We start from the raw sequence: 21,662 nt of genomic DNA on the forward strand, positions 1-21,662 counted from the left end.
TGATGAGGCAGGAGAGGCAACAGGTACCTACAAGTATTTACAGGATATTAGTAGGTGGTTGGAACTGCTAACCTTTAATTGCGGAACTTATTTTTAGGATTACATTTTTCAATACAAGGCATTCTGTGCTTTCCGTTAGATCACGGCTCAGCTTTAGTTTTATACTTTTAAACGTATTTTCAGTATTTATTCTATTTTCATATTTTTCAGAATTATTTTTAAAAGCAAAATGAGAGGCTCGAGCGATACAGTATAGTACAGTAGGTAGGGACTTGGATGCGGCCAACCATGGTTCATTGGTCTTTAGCATCCCATATAATCTGTTGAGCATGCCAGGAGTTAAACTCCTGACTACAGAGCTAAGAGTAACCCCTGAACATGGCAGGATGTGCCCTGCCACTCCCCCCAAAGAAAGTAAATTGATAGTATAATAATTATCTGATTTCAGAATAAAAAGCTTTTTTGACTCTGCCACCCAGGCAAACAAGACATAACGGAATTAACTGCTCGCTTAGTGAATTTGCCCCTGAGAGTCCTTTTTGGGTTGAATTTGACATCACAAAACATTATTTATGGAGCTAAGGAAAACCTATATGGAAACTATGGTCTCTATCCTTTTGTTATAAGGGTTTTTTTTTTTATGATCAACAAAACAAAACAAATACAAAACACCAAGCATTTTACTTTTAGGAGTCATGTTATTGATTCACTTAACTCTGGTTCACACCCACTAGAGCTCAGGGACTAGTCCTGTAATGAGTTTGAAGGCCGTTCAGCACATGACCACGTGCGATGAAGCGCTATGCAGGGATCAAATCCAATCCTGCGTGTAGAGTACGCTCCAGCCCTTGGAGTCATCTCCCTGCTCCTTATTTTGAAAGAGCCATTTTTTTTCTATTCCCTTCAGAAAAGTTTAACTTCACACTTCGTGTGAGTAATATACTCTGTGTAGGAAGCAATTTTGGCGACAAGAAAATTCTGAATCACCACTGCCTGGAATATAGTAAATAGGTTAAACCTGAGATTTGGGGATTTACTCCCAAACAGTAATCAGGGATTTTGAGGGTGTGTGTCTGTCAGCCTGGTCAGATGTCTCAATATTAGAACAATTCGTGTAGTATTGCTTAAGACAATTACAATGCTGGCACCCTTCTTTGAATGTGGTCTGGCACATGCAATGGATGCCAAACCAGTTGTGTGTTATGGGGCCACACTTGGTGGTGCTCAGAGCTCATTCTGGGCAGGGGGCTCATGGAACCATATGGAGTTCTGAGGATGGAACCCAGGTCAGCTGTGTGCAATTCGGCAAACCTTCCCATATTACTATCATTCCAGCTCTGTACCTGAGCATTTTTAACTTAAAAAACATCCTGATCATTTTTTACACGGGAGTTTTCCTTTGCTTGATGAAATCTAAGAGTATTATCTTCTAATCAGAACTGTGAATGCTTCTAGAATTTGACATGCCATGCTATTTATAGTTAGGTCTTGGTTGGTTGGTCTGTTAGGTTCTGCATGTTTTGCCTGTGTGTGTGTGTGTGTGTGTGTGTGTGTGTGTGTCCCGGTTTATGTCCTCTTGCAGCGCCGTTAGATGTTTACATAGCTGCATATTAGGGAATTTAGAGTCTGCAAGCAACCTGCCTAGTTCTTTTCTCCTAGCGGCGCCTTAGGCTTCCCCTGGCAGCAGGTGCAGCCAGGCAGTCCCGGATCCTCGAGTCTCACCCAGTGTTGAGCAAAGAGCGCCACGCAAACACTTTCACTGCAATTGCAGTTTCATTTCTTTTCCTGTCGGGAACTCACAGGAACACCTGCCACCCTGCAGCCCCCAGCATCTGTGCATAGACTGAAAGGTCAGATATGAGGATTCAACTGGAACACACACACACACACACACACACACACACACACCAGCATACGTACATAGACTGAAATTCAGAGATGTGGATTCGACTGCAACACACACACACACACACACACACACACACACACACACACACACACACACACACAACACCCTTCAAAATTTTGCTTTCCAAATTAAGAAACCCTGTTGCCCCTCCCTTGTAGGTAGAAAGCAACTAGATGATGGGTTTGCTTAACCAAGAGCAGGGCCGTCTAGGCTAGGGGAACCAACTGCTCGAGCAGGAAGCGGGTCTACCGGGCGGACACCGGCACAGGTAAAGACACCACGAAGCGCTCAGAGTCAGAGCCAGAGCAGAGAGAGCCAGAGCCGCTCTGGTTGGATGATGCAGGGCTCGACGCCCCGCCCTTCCCCCGCCTGTCTCGGAGAGCGCCGAGCGATCGATCGAGCCTTCCTCCGCGCACAGGGGGCCGCCATCTTGGGGGGGCGGGGATACCGATAACGGCGGGGCCGATTAGCTTTGGCTTTTCTCGCCAGTTCTGTGGAACCGGGATACAAGCTGCCCCACCGGGGCGCCCGCTCTCCCAAATGGCGGCTGCCTCTGCGGAATGAAGCCTCAGTGCCGGCGCGGGCTAGCACCGCCTCCCTTCCGCGAGTGAGTGAATGGAGTGGCGACGGCGGCGTCCCGCCCTCTGCGCGCGCGCCCTTCGCTGTCAGTTAAACCTTGCGCGCGCTCACGCCTGTGCGCATGCGCGTCTTCAGATGCGCGCGCATGCACGGCTCCGTTTGCGCGCGCATGCGCGTCCCCGGCTGCGCGCGCGCCCGCCCGCTCGCCCGCCCAGCCCCTCCCCCGCGCTGCTGGGCGCTTGGGCGCAGACGCGCTTGTTTGTGTATGTGTGTGTGTGTGTATGTGTTTTTTGCAGGAACCCGGGGAGCAAACGGAGCCGAGACGATGCCAGGGAAGCTGAAGGTGAAAATCGTGGCCGGGCGCCATTTGCCGGTGATGGACCGAGCTAGTGACCTGACTGATGCCTTCGTGGAGGTTGGTGCCAGGTTCTTTACCCCGCACTGCCAAGCCCCCACCTAGGAGCCTCCTTGACTTCGCCCCCTTTGCCCATGGGGCTCCCAGGGTGCAGCCCCCAAAGGATGGGGGGCTCCAGGCTGCACCCTTGCAGCATGCCCGGGTGGATAGCCCTGATGTCAAGGCGTCCCCCAGGCCACCTGCCTGCCAGTCTGGAGATGCCAAGGCGTGGCCGTGCTTGGGCACAAATACATACACACACATGCATAGGAACATAGGAACATGCACACACATGTGTGACCTCTTGGGGCTTCTTAGCAAGCTCTTGCCCTCTGAGTGATGCTGGAGAGGAGGGTTGAGAAGGTCGGTACAGCCCCCTGCGGGCCAGGGAGAAGCTCTCTTTGGTAGCCTGGCATCTTTTTCTGCATCATTCCAGGCCTGGTGAGCTGGGGGTGAGCTGGTGCTGGGGAATTTTTACAGCCTTGGGGGACAGGAAGCCAATTAAGTGCGAGGAATTTTAACTGGCACAATTGCTTTCGAAATCTAATGGATCCTTTCAAATTAATGAATGCAGAGTAGCGCGTGCCTCAGGCCCTGAAGGAAAACTAATCACCTGAAGGAAAGAAGCCACGTGAAGATTTTATTAAAAACTGACATGACAACCCTCACATGGGATCATTTGAGCGATTAACGTTTAGAGATGATAGATCTATGAGACGATAGCCTGATTTTCATCTCAGTACAGAATTTTCTTGAGAGGTCCCACTTCTCTCCCTAAGTCTTACCATGCCAATGACTTAATCTCTATTTCATTTTCCTTTGAGAAATTGTGTCCTGAGTTCTAAAAGTATATAGACTTTGCTTGCAGGTAGTTCATAGATTTAGCCATCCAATTTCAGTTCATAGCTGACAACTAATATATGCTTAGTTTCTTTATTGCCAGGTATGTGCAAAATATTTCTGGTGAGGGTAGGGTTTGGCCACACCCGGCTGCTTAGGGGACCAGGGATTTAACCCAGCCACCAGCATTCCAGTTATGTGTACCAGTATTTTGAGCTATCACCCAGGCCCTAAATTCTTTCCACTTCTCAGTCCTTTTCCAGATTCCTGACCAGGTAGCTACAACTTTGGGACTGTCAATCACTTGCCTAAGGTTGCTTGATTTAACTGTGTGAATTTACAGAGCCAGGTGTATTATCTCTGATGTTAGTACTGCATTCTTTGGCAAAAGGAATTGTGAATCTGGATATCAATTCTGTCTCTGATTGTTTAGAAAGGCCTTCCTAGGAAAGTGACATTTCTGTTGGGCTTGAAGGATCTTCCCACGGAAAAGGACAGTCACAGCACAGAATGAAATGGGTTTTCAGGTGATCCTGGTTTGGCATGTGTCTGTAGTTAAAGAGGTGGTAGGCAGTAGAGGGTGTGGGGGATAAAACTGGAAAGGTAGATGGAGGTCAAATCATGTTTCTGTAATAAAGAAACCCCCCCCCCCCCGCCCCGGAGAGATAGGTGTTTGCCTTGCAAGCAGCCGATCCAGGACCAAAGGTGGTTGGTTCGAATCCCGGTGTCCCATATGGTCCCCCGTGCCTGCCAGGAGCTATTTCTGAGCAGACAGCCAGGAGTAAGCCCTGAGCACTGCCGGGTGTGGCCCAAAAACCAAAAAAAAAAAAAAAAAAAAAAAAGAATTCCCCCCCTTGTATTCTGTTTCAGTGACTCACGGTTGGTATTTGGATTGCTTATACTGGGTGACTCCAGTAGTGACTGGAGAGATGAGATCCAAGGCAGGGGGATTACTTAAGGAGATGGTCAATTTTCTATGGGCCATCTATGTACTTTGAATAGGATCATCAGATGGATTAGTGTTGGCCCAGGGACACTTCTTCACTAAAAATGTCAGACATTGAAAATCTAATGGTTTCTGTGGTGAGAGAGGGTCACATTCAAGAATGACTCAGTAATTCCTTCTTTCAATAAATCCTGAGAGTCTGCTTTTTTACCACAATGACTTCCAGTCACTGGCAAGTCAGTGAATGATGAGCCAATAAACATGGTGCTGGCTTATGTGGACAGTCTGTTTTGTTGTGAGCAACAGACATTAAAAAGTAAATAGGGGCTGGAGAGATAGCATGGAGATAAGGCATTTGCCTTGCATGCAGAAGGACGGGTGGTTTGAATCTCAGCATCCCAGATGGTCCCCCGAGCCTGCCAGGAGTGATTTCTGAGCGTAGAGCCAGGAGTAACCCCTGAGCACTGGAGGGTGTGACCCCCCCCCAAAACAAACAAACAAAAAGTAAATAAAGTAGATATGTTTAGGAACTATGATGTCATGAAAGGAAAGAGTAAATGAAGAACCAGGGGGGACCACCAAGTGAGAGTCAAAGACGACCAACTGTGTGTGTGTGTGTGTGTGCGCGCGTGTGCTTGTGTGTCAAAGACGACCAACTGGTGTGTGTGTGTGTGTGTGCGCGCGCGTGCGCATGTGCTGCCAGGTGTGACAAAAAAAAAACAAAAAAAGTGTGTGTGTGTGTGTCTGTCTGTCTGTGTTTGATAATGGGCCAGGGGTGTGTATGTGTGTGTTTGTGTGTGTGCGTGCATGTTGCCGGGTGTGACCCCCCAGAAAAATAGGATGTATGTGTGTTTGTGTGTGTCTGTCTGTGTTTGAGAGTGGGCCAGGGGTGTGTGTTTGTGTATGTGTGTCAAAGACGACCAACCTGTGTGTATGTGTGTGTGTGTGTGCGCGCGCGCGTGCATGCTGCCGGGTGTGACCCCCCCCTCAAAAAAAAAGGATGTGTGTGTGTGTTATGAAATGAAGGGAGCCATGGGTGTGTGTGTGTGTGTGTGTGTGTGTGTGTGTGTGTGTTATGAAATGAAGGGAGCCATGTGGTGAGGAGGGAGGAGAGTAGTGTGAGACAGGGCTGAAGAATTCAACAATTCCACCCTTCCTGGGTGGAAGAGGCGCAGAACTAGCTTGGAGCTCTGTTTTGGTAACAGAGAAACGGGTAGATTTCAGATATGTTTTGAAACTAGACTCTAGAGGATATGCTAGCAAATATAGGAGGCTAGTGGCCAGATCAGAAGGTGATACAGCTTGCTGGAGCCATTGAGGTAACTTCATGGATTCTGTGTGGTTGACAGAGATTAACAGGTAGAGAATCTGTGTTTATCTGGATGAGTTAGGTAGAAATGTCTTTAGAGTTGTTTAACTGGGTTGTTCTGGAGGAAGTTGGATTTCTGAATATGGTGTTCAGAAGACGTGGGAGTAGGTCTGAGACCACATAGCTAATATGACCCATCTAACCTCACAATTAAAATACAAGTATCAAATCCGAGTGTATTATAAAATCCTAGTGTATATCAGCAAGTATTTTAAATTATATTTTAATGTGTTCATGATAATAGTAGAAGGTATGATCAGATTGAGTTATCAATATTTATTGAGTTTTTACTTCTTTACCATCAGGCACTGCTGGAGTACAATGCACTGAGAGTATAGCAGTGAAAAGTTTTCTTTCTTCATGAAACTTAAGTTGTTGAGGAGGGAGAGAGTTCATAAAGATTAGAGAGGATAAAGTGATAAGAAATACCCCACGTGGAGGAAAGAAAACAGGGTACACAACTGGGAGTGCCTCACTTTTGTCATTAACTTCTTGATTTTGACTCCTCACCATACAGAGGTGGACACTCTTTTATCTCAAATTTGCCTTCATTGACATTGGCTGAATGATTTTCTAAAATAATCAGCTCATGGGAAAAAAAGGTTGTTCCTTAAATTACATGGTTGATGGATAAATTACATGATTATATGCATAGACACGACACTTATGCATATTAAAAATACCATTATTTCTTTTCTTTTCTTTTCTTTTCTTTTCTTTTCTTTTCTTTTCTTTTCTTTTCTTTTCTTTTCTTTTCTTTTCTTTTGTTTTTTTGGGCCATACCCGGCGGTGCTCAGGGATTATTCCTGGTTGTCTGCTCAGAAATAGCTCCTGGCAGGCACGGGGGACCATATGGGACACCGGGATTCGAACCAACCACCTTAGGTCCTGGATCGGCTGCTTGCAAGGCAAACACCGCTGTGCTATCTCTCCGGGCCCTACCATTATTTCTTTTCCCTAACTGAAGTTAGATTCTAGGATGGATTTATTTCCCCGTTGTGACTTTGAAAGTCATGACACAGGACAAGTGTTCAGTGCAAGAACATATGCTATGCAGACATAGTATCTTTGTTTATTTCCTTCTAAATACTACTACTCTTATTTTTCAAAAAATCCTTAGGAGGAGTTGAGAGACAGTACAGGGATTAAGGTACTTTTCTTGCACTGCACCACGCCGGGTTCAAATCTCCAGTACACATATGTCCTCTGAACACCAACAGAGCAAGGAATAGGCCCTGATCACCACTAAATGAGGCTCCTTCCCCCAATCCTTAGGAATCTCTAAAGCTTCTTCTGTTTCTTTTCTGGGAAATTTTTTAAATAAAAAATTTAATTTACCAAGTTATTTACCAAGTTGTTCATAATATAGTTGTTTCAAGCATTAAATGTTCAGACACCAATATTAATTACTACCCGTGTGACCCTATTTCACTAGTGTCCCTAATTTCCCATCTACCCATATCCTTACTTCTTGCCACAGTGTTTAAAAATAAAGGGGGAGAGAGAGAAGAAAAATGTCTGCCACAGAAGCAGGGACAGAGGAGGGCAAAAGGAAAACTAGGGACATTGGTGGTGTGTAATATAATGTGAACTGGTGAAAGGTGTTGCACATTGTTTAACTGAAACTCGATCCAGAACAACTTTGAACTGTGCATCTCATGGTGATTGACAAGTGTCAATTTGAAATGATTGATACATGTCCCCATGGTGTTGCTAAAGTTAGTATCTAAGGATTTACTAGGCTGTGGTTGATGCTAGTTGAGCCTTCTGTGTTACTGTTTAGGCTCACTGAGCTTGGTAGAAGAGGTAGGCTGTTTTTCTGCCTGGAAGATGGCAGGTGTGTCTGGTTCTGTTTTCTTGTAAAACATGGACTTGGAGTATGAAGTATGAGAAAAAGGATGGCTGTTGGAAATCTTGAAATTTATGAGATCCTGTTATAGGTGACAAGGAGAAGGACTAGGTGAAGGAAACAGATGGTCAGCCAATAAAGAATGAGGGGAAAAATATAAAAAGTGAAGTGTATGAAGACAAGAGAGGATGTTTCTAGAAAGGTAAACCTCATCTGTTACATGGTACTAAGGTCAAGTAAGAGGACAGAATCACTAGATTGGAGAACCTTGAGGTTGTTACTGATCCTCCTAATTAGAGGAGTAATAAAGAGGGATGCCCATTTGAAGTGAGTTAAAAAAAGAGCCAAATACATGCAGAAAGAATGGCACAAATAGGCAACTGTTTGAAGAAATACGGCTCTTAAGGGCGATTGTGGTGTTCAGGGAGAATGTACCATAATTCCTGGTACTTAACTGTAGGTACTTAAATAAGCTTGAAAATATTAGAACATATTTGTGTGCTAATGGGAATAATCCAGCAGAAAGGGAAAGATTAATGCAGGAAAAAGGGGATAACAAAGGATTACTGTATAATAAAGGGATCAGTTGTGTGATGCAGACTCTGAAGTACTGAATAAATAAATAAGCTCAAAAGAGAAGGTGATAATGAAGCTTGCACTGGCCATGAGAATTTGTGCTGGGCTCTAAGGTAAAAAGGAAAAGAGGACTTTTTTTAGGTTATTAAGTCAAACTTGATAAAAGCATAAAAAAGAGAGAAAGCTTAAATAATTTCAGAGAAGGTTCTGGTTGCATAGAAGTGGAGAATAAAATTGGTTAGGTAGTAGGGATGCTGATGAATAAACCAGATAGTGGTAAGAAGCTATTCACCCACCTGTACTGACTGACATACTACTATCCCCAAAACTATGCACTCCTCCAGAAGCACATTCTTGGATTCCCATCTTAGTCCTTAGCGCTAGGCAGTCCTTAGAACCATATTCCTGAATAGTATCTCTTTAGATTAGTCCCAGTTGTGCCTTCGGCTACTCCCAATGACTGATATGTCCCTAAACTCGCCTGTCCCAACTCTGCTGTTTTAATTGAATTACACCCCATCTAAGTGGTTGAAATGGTGTGAAAACACAGTTTATAATGTGTTGTAATGGGTTAAAATTATTGAATTAGATGGAGAAAAGACCTAGATGGAAAAAGCCTAGGATTTTTTTTTAAAACAATTTTCAGTTCTACTTCATATCATATAAAAAGCCCAAACTGTAAATTACGTATGATACATTATGTTTGGTTTATGCAAAAAAAAGTGATGTAGGATTTTATATAATATTCTTCAATTAAAAACGAGGAAATCTTTGCCTAACATTCAAAGATAGAGGATGATTATTTATATTACATCTTAAAATGTTTACCATTTGTATCATTTTAAACAATTTTCTAATTTAACCAAATTACTTGGTTAATTTATTCAGTGCTGGTCCTGACTGCATTGGTTAAGGGAATTTCTGCTGTATATAATGAGAGGTGTTTAGATGAAGACCGAGTGATGTTTTAGATGGTTCTTATGGGAATCTCCAGTAGAAGTATGGTGGTGCTTCAAAGTAAAGGAAGTATTCATGTTACAAACTGGAACTGGAAAAAAACATACTAATTTTATGTGTACCTAGATGTCATTGGGGGAACAGGGAGAGGAAGAGGAATGAATATTTAACAAGCATTTTCTATGGAGCAGACATCTTGCCAGGTTTCTACATGCATTATCTCAGATAATGAGATGGAAGCAGCCTTAAATAACAGGTTAAATAACTTTCTCAAGCTAATTTAGCTAATGAGTGGGGAAAGTGAAGGCTCTCACTTTACCAGCGAATCTCATTAAAATCCCTGATGTTCTTTAACAAGTTGTAAGGCATTCATTTAATTGCTGAGTAATAAAATCTCCTTTGAATTGAATGAGACCAAATAAAGGAACTGTGATTACTCTTTTTGCTCTGTAATAGAAGGGGAAGCGTCACCAAGGTTTCAAAGCATGCACTTTCTATTTCCTTTTTCTGACATCTTGTTTTTGGTTTATTTGTTTATATTGCAGTGGAGGTGGAGAAAGCTGATGAGGACTTGGAACTCTGAATTTCAAAAATGATAGACTGATTTGAAGCAAAGCTTTTGTATATTTGAACAGTGGAGCCAAACAGTTGAACCAGAAGCCTGAAATACTATTGAATGATTTGAACATTTATGTTTAACAGTATTTATCTTTAGTAAGACAGTCTAGGTTTATTAAACTAGTTCATTGTGTGCTGTGTCTATTAAGATGAAATGAAAATTAATTAGTAACTGAACAGAAACCTTTATTCTTTCTGGGTTTTTATCCTCTCATTAAGTTTTACATTTTTAATAGTTGTCATTGAGAATATTAAACAATTATGCAAGCAACCCAGGGATAGCTTCTATTCCAGAGTGTTGCAGAGCTCAGAAATAATACTTGAAAAACCCCTTCTTAACTATACTCTGCTATATCCCCTAGACCCTATTAATGATGCTCAATACTTCTGCTTATGCTCTTCTACTTGCAATCCCTCAGACCCTCCTTTAATTTTACTTATTTATTTGTGTGGTACTGCAGATTAAAAACAGCCTCTCATATGCAAGGCAGATGCTCGGCTGCTGACCTACATCACCCAGTCACCAAGCTCTGTCCTTTAAAACAAAAGACTTGCATATCATTTAAAAAAAACAGATATGCTCAGACTTTATACATTCTGCTATTTAGTATTTTTGACTTGTGTTATTGATATATTCCCATGACTGGACATATACTCAACTTAGTACGATACCTATGTTTATTTATTATAACTGTTAAATGACTAGGTGTTTTTGTTTTTGACCCATGCCCAACCATAAGCGCTCAGGGGACTATTCTTCTGTGCTGGGGGTTGTTTCTGGTGGTGCTTGGGGGATCCCTATATTGCTACGGCTCAAACTCAGGTTTCCTACATGCTTAGCATGTGTTCAACCCACTGAACCATCTCCTTAGCCCATGATGCGGTTTTTAAACCTAGTTTATGGGAGAGAGATTATGTGAAAGTGTTTCTTTAAGAATCATTTCTGAAAGGGAACCAGAAATACAAGATGTAAATTGAAGTATAGTTATTATTTTATTATTATTTTGGTTATTTTTGAAGTAGAAAATAATTCATTTAAAATGTTGGTAATTTGGGCTGGAGAAACATTACAGCGGGCAGAGTGCTTGCTTGTCTTGCATGTGGCTGGCCCCTTTTCAGTTTTTATCCTTGTGTATGTTTTGAACTTTGCCAGAAGTGATCCCTGAAAATAGAGCCAGGAGTATGCCCTGAGCACCCTCCAAATGTGATCTGAAAACATCGAAACCTCAAAAACAGTAAACGGAATGTAGATAATATACGTGCATGGTTTACAACTGAAAAGATATGAAGTGAATTAGCCTCAATTTTCTTCCCTTATCCCCTAGCCTCAAACCCCATTGAGTTGTGCAACTAAAAGAATTATTTTAAGGGGCTGGAGAGATAGCATGAAGGTAAGGTGTTTGCCTTTCATGCAGAAGGTCATTGGTTCAAATCTCGGCATCCCATATGGTCCCCCGTGCCTGCCAGGAGCAATTTCTGAGCATGGAGCCAGGAGTAACCCCTGAGCACTTCGGGTGTGACCTAAAAATCACACACACACAAAAAAAGAATTATTTTAAATAAATTTATGATTTGTTTTTTTTTTTTTTTTTTTTTTTTTTGGTTTTTGGGCCACACCCTGTGACGCTCAGGGGTTACTCCTGGCTATGCGCTCAGAAGTTGCTCCTGGCTTCTTGGGGGACCATATGGGACGCCGGGGGATCGAACCGCGGTCCGTGCGCAGGCAAGGCAGGCACCTTAGCTCCAGCGCCACCGCCCGGCCCCAAATTTATGATTTGTTATCAGTAAATGTTGATTCGTATATCTTCTTTATGCTCTATAGACAGGGATTTCTAAGTATTTCCTAGGCATGGAAGGAGTTTAGGTAGCCCTTACTTTAACTTATTCTTTCTTTCCAGTTTCTTTTCTTCTTTGTGTTAACATTTCCTGTATATCAGGGGTCCACAGGAGGCAAAGTCAGGGTGATCCTTGAGTGCATAGTCAGTAGTAAGCCTTGAACATTGGGGGGTGTGACCCAAACAACTAAAACAAAACAAAACAAAAAAAGATTCCTCTAGGGCAGGGCCACAAAATGTTGTACGGAGGGCCGCAAAGGGCCACGAGTTTGAGACCCTTGCTGAATATATCCTTCTAGAAATTTTTGTGCATATAAAGACATGTTATGTCCCTTATAATTTTTGCCTTTTTTTCTTTCTATAAATGCCACACATGTTGTCTTTCTGTGGGAGAAAGACCTTGGATTACTGTTCTGTCCTTTCTTCGCACTATACTCTGCCTTTCCTTTACTTAATTAAGCCATTTCCCCAAACTAATTGGTATGTGTGTTTTTCCCCCAGCCCTTTGCCACTATAATGTTGCTTATATGTTCACTGAAAGCTAGAAAGTGTGGGCATAAAACTTTAATGCCAATGTGCATGTATGATTTTGTTTATTTTGAGGCCATATGCAGCAGCGCTCAGGGTTGATTCCTGACTCTGTGCTAAGGGATCACTTCTAGTGGGGCTCAGAGGACGTTTTGTGGGACTAGGAATCAGATATGGGTTGGCGTAGAAGCCTTACCCACTGTACTGTATCTCCAGCCCAGCACCTTGAGATTATTTGGATTATAATACCGCTACCAGCAGAGTCTTAACAATGTTTCACCAGCACTGTGTTTTAAAATGTTTTGATGTTTGCCAACCTGATAATAAAATATTGGGTTAGTTTTAATTTCTCTTACTATGAATGCAGTTAATTATCTTAAATGACACATCTTTTCATTTTTTTGAATTGCTTGTTCACGTCCTTTGCCAGTATTTTAGTTGGGTTGTTGATAGTTTTTTCTTAATGCTTTATAGCAATTCCTAGAAATCAAGGAACCTCTTAGAAGCATTTGGCGAGTATTTTTCTGTTTCTCACTGTATTTCACATTTTCATATTCCTCACCATGCTTGCCAATTTCCTTTAGATTCTACCAAATGAGTGGCACTGTGCTTGGTCATTCAAAAAGAACGAGAAAATAGTTGAAGATAATGATCACTAGGGGTATTTTTCTCTAGAAGAAAAGTTCTTAGACTGATAAGGCAATAATATCAGCAAGTACTATAAATGTGGAAATAAGATTGCAGCTCAAAAAGGAAAAGGATTTTATATTTATTAAATCATCTCTACTTTTGTAAAAATTTTTGTGAGATTTGAGGTTAGGAAAAACACTTTCTGGTGATAACTGGTAGAAATAGGGAAGAGCTGGAAGAATTTTAGGAAAGATGAGGCAAGCTCAGAAGCAGTTGCGTACCTGTTTAGCTCATAAGCTTTCTAGCCACTTCTCCAGCCTTACATGAGACTCCATCATTTCCATTCTTTGTTTGCTTTTTGTTTTGGGGCCACATCCTGTGATGCTCAGGGGTTACTCCTGGCTATCCGCTCAGAAATTGCTCCTGGCTCAGGGGACCAAATGGGATGCCTGGAATCGAACCTAGGTCCATCCTGGGCAGCTGCGTGCAAGGCAAACAAATGCCCTACTGCTGTGCTACCACTCTGGCCCTCCATTCTTTGTTGAAAACACATCCTGGGGGTTCAGTGTGCTTTTTGGATCTTTATGGTTTAGTGCGTGCCAAGATTGGCTGTAAAGTGAAATAGTTTCCCTGCCAACCCTTTTCATTGTTCCTAAAGATAGGATCGTAAAACCTTAATGACAGTAGTTTATTGCTGGTGACAGGTTCTGCAACAGATTGGACATTAAACACTGGAAGGTCAGAGAAGAGCAGAGTGCAATGATCTGTGGTTAACAACGTGCTCTTGTTGAGATAGATGGCCAGCTGGCCTTCTTACCTTTTGAGTTACCCTCTCTGGGCCTCTTCTACTCACCTTTAATAATACTGCCATCTCTTCTCCTCTGGAATTATGTTTAGTGAAGGCCACAAACTTTTTTCTCCTTCTGTTGCCAGTTTCTAACATAAATGTAGAGCAGCATGGTAGGGACTCCTTGATCCAGCTGCATCCACTATCTGACCTGAATTCCTTGGATTTCTTGGTTAGCAGGGATTGTTTGCTCCCAGTCCACCAGTCACTACTGCCATTGTTAGGGGGAAACTGATAATGGCTTTTATTTACAATTTTGATATTAATCCTTGCATGATCTCATTTGCTTTTAGGTAAAATTTGGCAATACCACCTTCAAAACAGACGTGTATCTCAAGTCCCTCAACCCTCAGTGGAACTCGGAGTGGTTTAAATTTGAGGTGAGTCTTAAAAAATGTCAACAACTTAGTCAAACAATTGACTAAATTTTTAGTAGCTTTTGTGGAGTTAATCTCTTGGCCCCAGAAATGGTATAAATACTTCTGTTTTAAGTGTAGAAGTTTTCCTGCATCATAAAACTATTTTACTTTATACTGAGTTAGGCATATTACTTTTTGAAAGTTGTGATACAATTAGGAAATCATAGTATAGGTTATGATTATAAAACAGATTAAAAATAGAAGTTCTTAGAGGTGCTGTGTTATTACAGTAATTTCATTGTTTTCTTTTAAAAATTATTAAGAAAGATGGGGCCGGGGGTGGAGTGACATCACAACGAGGAAGGTATTTACGTTGCATGTATGCTAACCTGGGACAGATCCGGCTTCCATCCCTGGTATCTCATATGATCCCCTGAGCCTGTCAGGAGTGATTTCTGAGTGCATAGCCAGGAATAACCCCTGAGCACCACTAAGTGTGCCCAAAAACAAAAATATGAAAGATTGGGCTGGAGCAATAGCACAGCGGGAAGACCGTTTGCCTTGCACGCGGTCAACCTGGATTCCATTCCTGGCATCCTATATGGTCCCCTGAGCCTGCCAATAGTGATTTTTGAGCTCAGAGCCAGTAGTAACCCCTGAGCGCTGCTGGATGTGACCCAAAAACCAAAAAAATAAAATTATTAAGAAAAAATTTGGCTCTGGGTCTCACTAACAGTGCTCAGGACTTACTCCTGGCTTTGTCCTCAAAGATCACTCCCACTCCTGTTGGTTCTTGGGGGACAGTGAGGGGTGCTGGGCTAGAACTTGGGTTAGACACAGGCAAGGCAAACACCTTGCCCTGTACTATAAACTATATTTATTAAACTAAGATTACTATTAAAGAATACGATTCGTACGGTTGGTGTGTGTGTGTGTGTTTGGGCCACATCCTATGACGCTCAGGGATTAGTGTGTGTGTGTGTGTGTGTGTGTGTGTGTGTGTGTGTTTGTGTGTTTGGGCCACATCCTGTGACGCTCAGGGATTACTCCTGGCTATGCGCTCAGAAATCTCTCCTGGCTCGGGGGACCATATGGGACTCTGGGGGATCGAACTGCGTCCATCCTAGGCTAGCGCTGGAAAGGCAGATGCCTTACAGCTTGTGCCACTGCTCTGGCCCTAAGATTCTTTTCAAATTTTTTTGATTTTTTGGGTGTTTTTGGGGGGATCACATCCGGCTGTGCTCAGGGATTACTCCTGGCTCTACACTCAGAAATTGTTCCTGGCAGGCTTGGGGGTCCATATGGGATGCCAAGATTCAAACCACCATCCTGCATGTAAGGCAAATGCCCTACCTCCATGCTGTCTCTCCTGCCCGATTCTTTTTATTTTTAAATAAATTCTTTAATTGAATCACTATGATAAACATAGTATAAAGTGGTTCATGATTTTCAGTCATACAATTTTCAATAACCTTCACCAGTGCACATTTCCTATCTCTGATGTCCCCAGCTTCCTGCCTTACCCCCTGTCTGCCTCTGTGGCAGACATTTTTCTCCTCTCTCTCTCTCTTTCTCTCTCTCTCTCTCTTCCTTTTTTCTTTTAAATACTGTGATTTGCAATATTGTACTGAAGGGGTATCATGCTTATCACTTAATCTCCTTTCAACAACCATTTCTTGTCTTCTCTGCTTTAACTGTACTCTTTCTAACCCTCTTCCTCTGACTCATTTCTCTCAGCATAATATTCTTTATATCTGTTCATGTATAAGCAAATTTCATGACTTTCATTTCCTAACAGCTGTGTAGTATTGTACCACAGTTTCATTATCCACTCATGTTGTTGACGTGTGGGTTGTTTTCAGATTCTGGCTATTGTGAATAGTGCTGCAATGAACATAGGAATGCAGACAGCTTTTCTGCATTGTGTTTTTGGACCTGTAGGGTATATTACTAGAGTGGTATTTCTGCGTCATATGGGAGCTCAATTTTAGTTTTTTGAGGAATGTCCATATTGTTTTTCAGTAAGGCTGGACCATTCTACATTCACACTAATAGTGAATGAGAATCCCTTTTCTTTCCACATCCTCACCAGCTCTGGTTGTTCTTTTTCTTTTCTTTAATATATGCCATTCTCTGTGATGTGAGATGATCTCACTGTTTTGATTTGCATCTCCCTTATGATTAATGATGTGGAAAAAATTTTTATGTGCTTTTTGTTCATTTCTATTTCTTATTCCAGCAAATGTCTGTTTACCTCTTCTTCCCAATTTTGGATGGAGTTAGATGTTTCTTTTTTTTTTCTTGTTCTTTTTTTGTTTTTGGGTCACACCTGGTGGTGCTCAGGGTTACTCCTGGCTCTGAGCTCAGAAGTCACTCCTGACAGGCTCAGGGGACGATATGGAATGCCGGGATTTGAACCGAGGTCCATCCTGTGTTGGCCGCATGCAAGGCAAACACCTTACTGCTGCTCTGCTATCGCTCCTGCCCCTGTTTTTCTTGTTAAGCTTTCCCAGTGCCTTATATGTCTTGGATATTAATCGCTATCAGATGGGTATTGGGTGAGTAGTTTCTCCCATTTCTTGGGCAGTCTTTGTATCCTAGTCACTGTTTTCTTTGAATTGCAGAAGCTTCTTAGTTTGATGTTATCTCATTTGTTTTATGTTTGCTTCCATTTGTTTGGTCAATGGTGTTTCATCCTTGAAGTTGCCTTTAGCTTCAGTGTGATGGAGTGTACTATGTCTTCCTCTTTGGCTTTAGGTCTGATATCAAGGGCTTTAATCTATTTTGATTTGACTTTATGTTCTTTTCTAGTCTTATTGTGGTTTCTAATACTGTATTATAGTTAGCCTTTCTTAACATACTCTTTTCTACCATTCATATAATCTCAAAAGTTCTCAAACGAAGTTCAAGAGGGTAGCTAACTGAAATATTCTCTAGTGGGTGAGTTTGGATTAGCTGGGTGGTGTGCATTCTTTCCAGTTGAATTTAGAAATGTTTTGCTTTCAAATTACAGCTAAGTCATATATTTGACCACCATATATACATAATGTACATTAGAGGAACCAAGACAGGATAAGCATCAGCACAAACTCCAATTTATAAAAAAGAAGAGAAAGATATAGTCCATAAAGCATTTCTCCAACTTCTGGGCTATGAGTTGCAAACACTCCCTGTCTAGATGGGGAAATGATTTCAGGGTCAACTAGTCTCAGCTCCCTGGATTCTCCTCTTGGCAGAATTCATGCTTCTCTTGCTCTTTGATGTCATACTTGAAAGGGAAATCTGGCAGCTGTTCTGCTCACACATCTGACTTCCTGAGGACTGTTTGCTAGGTTATAAGAACACAATTATATGGCTATTTTCTTAGCTAGCTTAGGGGTTTCTAGGTAAGAGTATCTCAGAAAACCATGTCCTTGATGAGCAAATCAGAGATTGCTGTGCTGCCAAATACCAGCAGGTGGTAGCCAGATGAGTCAATGTGTCTTCCATAGGGAGATTTTCTTTTTCCTTGTTCTCTCTGTTCTGCCAGAATTCTGTATATTGGTTGACAGCAGCACTTGATTTCTCAGAGCCTGGATGACAAGAAGTCTGAGATTATGACAGTACCGTGGTTGGATTCTGGCAAGGACCCTTTATCTCTTCTGACTTTTGCCAGAGTTGAGAGAGAGCAGTGTCTCCTCTTTTCTTGTGCGGACACTAATTCCCCTCATGACTGCATCCCATCCCTAGCACCCCACCCCAGAGCTCTCTTTTATTGGGGACTAGGGTTTCAGCATATGAAATTTGAGGGTGAGGACCAACAACTCTTAATTCCACAGCATTCCCAATTTTACTTCTGCTCTTTAGCCAAGTGCTTGATGAGTATTTGAAATTTCATAATTAAAGGAGAAGAACCATATGCCTGAGTGGACTTAATTTATGAACCTAAATTGCAAATAATGTGTTCCTCTGGCCTACAGTTTCATTCTTTGAAATCATACTTAAAAAATACAGCATCTGGGGCCGGCGAGGTGGCGCTAGAGGTAAGGTGTCTGCCTTGCAAGCGCTAGCCAAGGAAGGACCGCGATTCGATCCCCCAGCATCCCATATGGTCCCCCCAAGCCAGGAGCAATTTCTGAGCGCTTAGCCAGGAGTAACCCCTGAGCATCAAATGCATGTGGCCGGAAAAAAAAAGAAAATATAGCATCTTCACTAGCATCTTACTCTTAGTGGAATATACAGAATCCCATGTGGCATTTCTGTTAGCCATTTTTGTTGGAGACCATAGTAGGAAGCACAGGATACATGAAGAAAAGGACTTAAAACCTTTGTGTGGACTAACATCATACCTTTGTGTTTGGCAGTACATTTTTTTTTTTTAAGTTAAGACATATGGCATTTTGTATAGAAGGGTTAAAGTTTTTGGTGTTAGACCTTTTCTTTACCTTTGTGCCTGAAAAAAAATTCCCTTCCCTTCCTTTAATTGTTGTGATAAACATCTATGACTACATCCCTGTATGGGGTAAGGTGGAGGTTTTGAGTTTGACACTGAAGAAAGAACAAGTCTTTGGGATCACATTCAGGCATATGGGGTGGTGCCAGGGATTGAACCTTTGACCCAGCAGCCTCAGGTGTGTAAGGAAGGCACTAACTTTATAGATATATGTATTTATTTTTATTCAGGGTTGGGAACACACTTAGTAATGCTGAGGGGCCATTCCCAGCTCCTTACTTGTTGCTCTCTCATAGGCAGTGTTGGAATCAAACTTGGGCCTCCTGCATGCCAATCATGTGCTCCTCTCTCTGTGGGAGTAAGGCACTTATAGTTTTGGGCATTAAGAAAGACCCCTAAGGTACATTTAGGTCCTCTTTATATGTTTATAGTAAGTAAAGGTTTTTAAACTCTGAGATTCAACTTTGAGGTATCTATCCTTTTAGGTGGATGATGAAGATTTGCAGGATGAGCCTCTGCAGATCACAGTTCTTGACCATGACACCTACAGTGCCAATGATGCCATCGGTAAAGTGTACATCGATATAGATCCTTTGCTCTATAGCGAGGCTGCCACGGTTATCTCAGGCTGGTTTCCAATCTATGATACTATCCATGGTAAGAAGCGTATGTATATATTTTAAATATGTCTATTTAAACACCTTGATTACAAATATGATTAATAGTTGGGTTTCAGTCATATGAAGAACACCCGCCTTCACCAATGCAACGTTCCCATCACCGATGCCCCCCATCTATCTTCTCCCCATCCCCTCCCACCTGTATTTGAGGCAGGTCTTCTACTTCTCTCTCATTCATTCACATTGTTATGATAGTTGTCAGTGTAGTTATTTTTCTAACCGCATTCACCACTCTTTGTGGTGAACTTCATATCGTGAGCTGGATCTTCCAGTCCTCATCTCTTTTGTCACTGAGAATTATTGCAAAATGTCTTTTATTTTTTTTTTTTTTCATAAAACCCATAGGTGAGTGAGACTATTCTGCATCTGTCTCTCTCTACCTCTGACTTATTTCAGTCAGCATAATAGTCCATTAAGAAGCGTATTTTAAGTAAAGCAGTCATAGCCTTTGAAATTTGTGGAATTTTTGTGAACCATTTTGTGTTTAAGAAAATATCTTTGGGCCCGGAGAGATAGCACAGCAGTGTTTGCCTTGCAAGCAGCCAATCCAGGACCAAAGGTGGTTGGTTTGAATCCTGGTGTCCCATATGGTCCCCCGTGCCTGCCAGGAGTTATTTCTGAGCAGACAGCCAGGAGTAACCCCTGAGCACCGCTGGGTGTGGCCCAAAAACCAAAAAAAAAAAAAATATATATATATATATATATATATATATATATATCTTTATATGAAATGTAGTTCATACATTTCTGAACTGCTAATTTGTAATTAGTAGGATTGTTAACTTTTCCAAACATGGTTTAAAATAATGCTGAATTTATTTAATTTATTTATTTGTTTTGGGCCATAGCTGCCAATGCTCAGGGGTTACTTCTGGCTCTGCACCCATGAATTATTCCTGTGATACTCAGGGGACTATATGGGATTGAACCCAGATTAACTGTGTGCAAAACAAGCACCCTGACCAATGCACTATTGCTCTTGCCTTGCCTTTATATTTTAAGTCACATAAATGCATAGTTTAAAAAAATCATCTCATATTGGGGGCCAGAGAGATAACATGGAGGTGGGGGCATTTGCCTTGCATGCAGAAGGATGATGGTTCGAATCCCGGCATCCCATATGGTCCCCGAGTCTGCCAGGAGCAATTTTTGAACGTAGGACCAGGAGTAACCCCTGAGTGCTGCTGGTTGTGACCTAAAAAACAAAAAAAAAAAGTCTCACATTGGTACAATTCCAAGTCTCTAAGTAGATAATATTTTTTTGCTTAGTAAATTCTTAAGATGTTTTCTGTTGCCTGATGTAGAATTCTCAAAGTGATCTGGGCAGTGTTGGGGTCCCTGAGATACCTGTAGGGTCAAATGAGAACTGTTTTCAGCATAATACTTAAGTTCTTTACTGTTTCCATTACAGATTTTAATATGAGTCACACACATCATCTACCATTTTTATTCCATTTTCTTACTGTGTGTACTATGCAGTTTTCTTGAGATTTCATGGTATATATAATGTTGGTACATATTGAATGCATGTTATAAATCCCAATTCTTTTCTATCAGAGATTTTCAAAAAAAGTAACACTTTTTTCCTGAAAAATAGTTATTTTTAGGGACTGGAGTGCTAGTACAGTGGATAGGGCATTTGCCTTGCAGACAACACGGGTTCAATCCCCAGCAACCTATATGGTCCTCTGAACCTGCCAGGAACGATCCCTAAGTGCAGAGTCAGAGTACCATTGAGTACTGCTAGGTAAGTCCTCTACCCCCCCACTCCAAAAAGTTATTTTTATAAAAGCGTAATACTGAGCATTTACTTAAGTGAAATCATAATAGATGTTTTAATATTTATTCTTATAAATATGGTAAATGTTGATAGATATAACTCATACAAAAACTCTGTGATATCCTTCATATTTTTTTTTGGTTTTTGGGCCAACAGGCAATGGTGTTCAGGGCTTACTCTGTCTCTGTGCTGAGGGATCATTCCTAGAGCTATTTGGGGACTATGTAGTGCCAGGATTCAAACCAAGTACTCTACTTAATGTGCTAAAGGTTTGGTTCTACTCTATGATTTTTTGGTGGGAGAAGAGGATTTGGGCCAGACCTAGTGGCTCTAAGGTCTGTTCCTGGCTCTGTGCCCTGGATTGAACCTCAGTGGTTCTGGATCTTAGGCATCATAGCTACACATTGAGAATGAATCTGAACTTGCATTAAAGGTTATAGTTGTATGCATTTTCCATATGTTCTATGCTATATATTATCCTTCCACCCTAAATGGGAATTTGGCTTGAAGTCTAGGAAGTCAATTTTATTTATC

The 21,662-nt window shown here is 41.8% G+C and overlaps 1 protein-coding gene across 9 annotated transcripts in view; it reads left to right on the plus strand.

Annotated features, from left to right (window-relative positions):
- Positions 1-2,780: 2,780 nt before the first annotated feature.
- Positions 2,781-21,662, plus strand: part of C2CD5 (C2 calcium dependent domain containing 5) — a 110,555-nt gene continuing 91,673 nt past the window's right edge. For all 9 annotated transcript variants that reach the window (XM_049783778.1, XM_049783780.1, XM_049783779.1 and 6 more), the window contains exons 1-3: positions 2,781-2,903; positions 14,171-14,257; positions 19,154-19,325. In XM_049783778.1, the coding sequence (XP_049639735.1) occupies positions 2,814-2,903; positions 14,171-14,257; positions 19,154-19,325 (349 nt within the window). In that variant the 5' untranslated portion in view covers positions 2,781-2,813. The remainder of the gene's footprint in view (positions 2,904-14,170; positions 14,258-19,153; positions 19,326-21,662) is intronic.

The sequence above is a fragment of the Suncus etruscus genome, chromosome 11 (assembly GCF_024139225.1).
Source record: "Suncus etruscus isolate mSunEtr1 chromosome 11, mSunEtr1.pri.cur, whole genome shotgun sequence".
Classification (NCBI taxonomy): Eukaryota; Metazoa; Chordata; class Mammalia; order Eulipotyphla; family Soricidae; genus Suncus; species Suncus etruscus.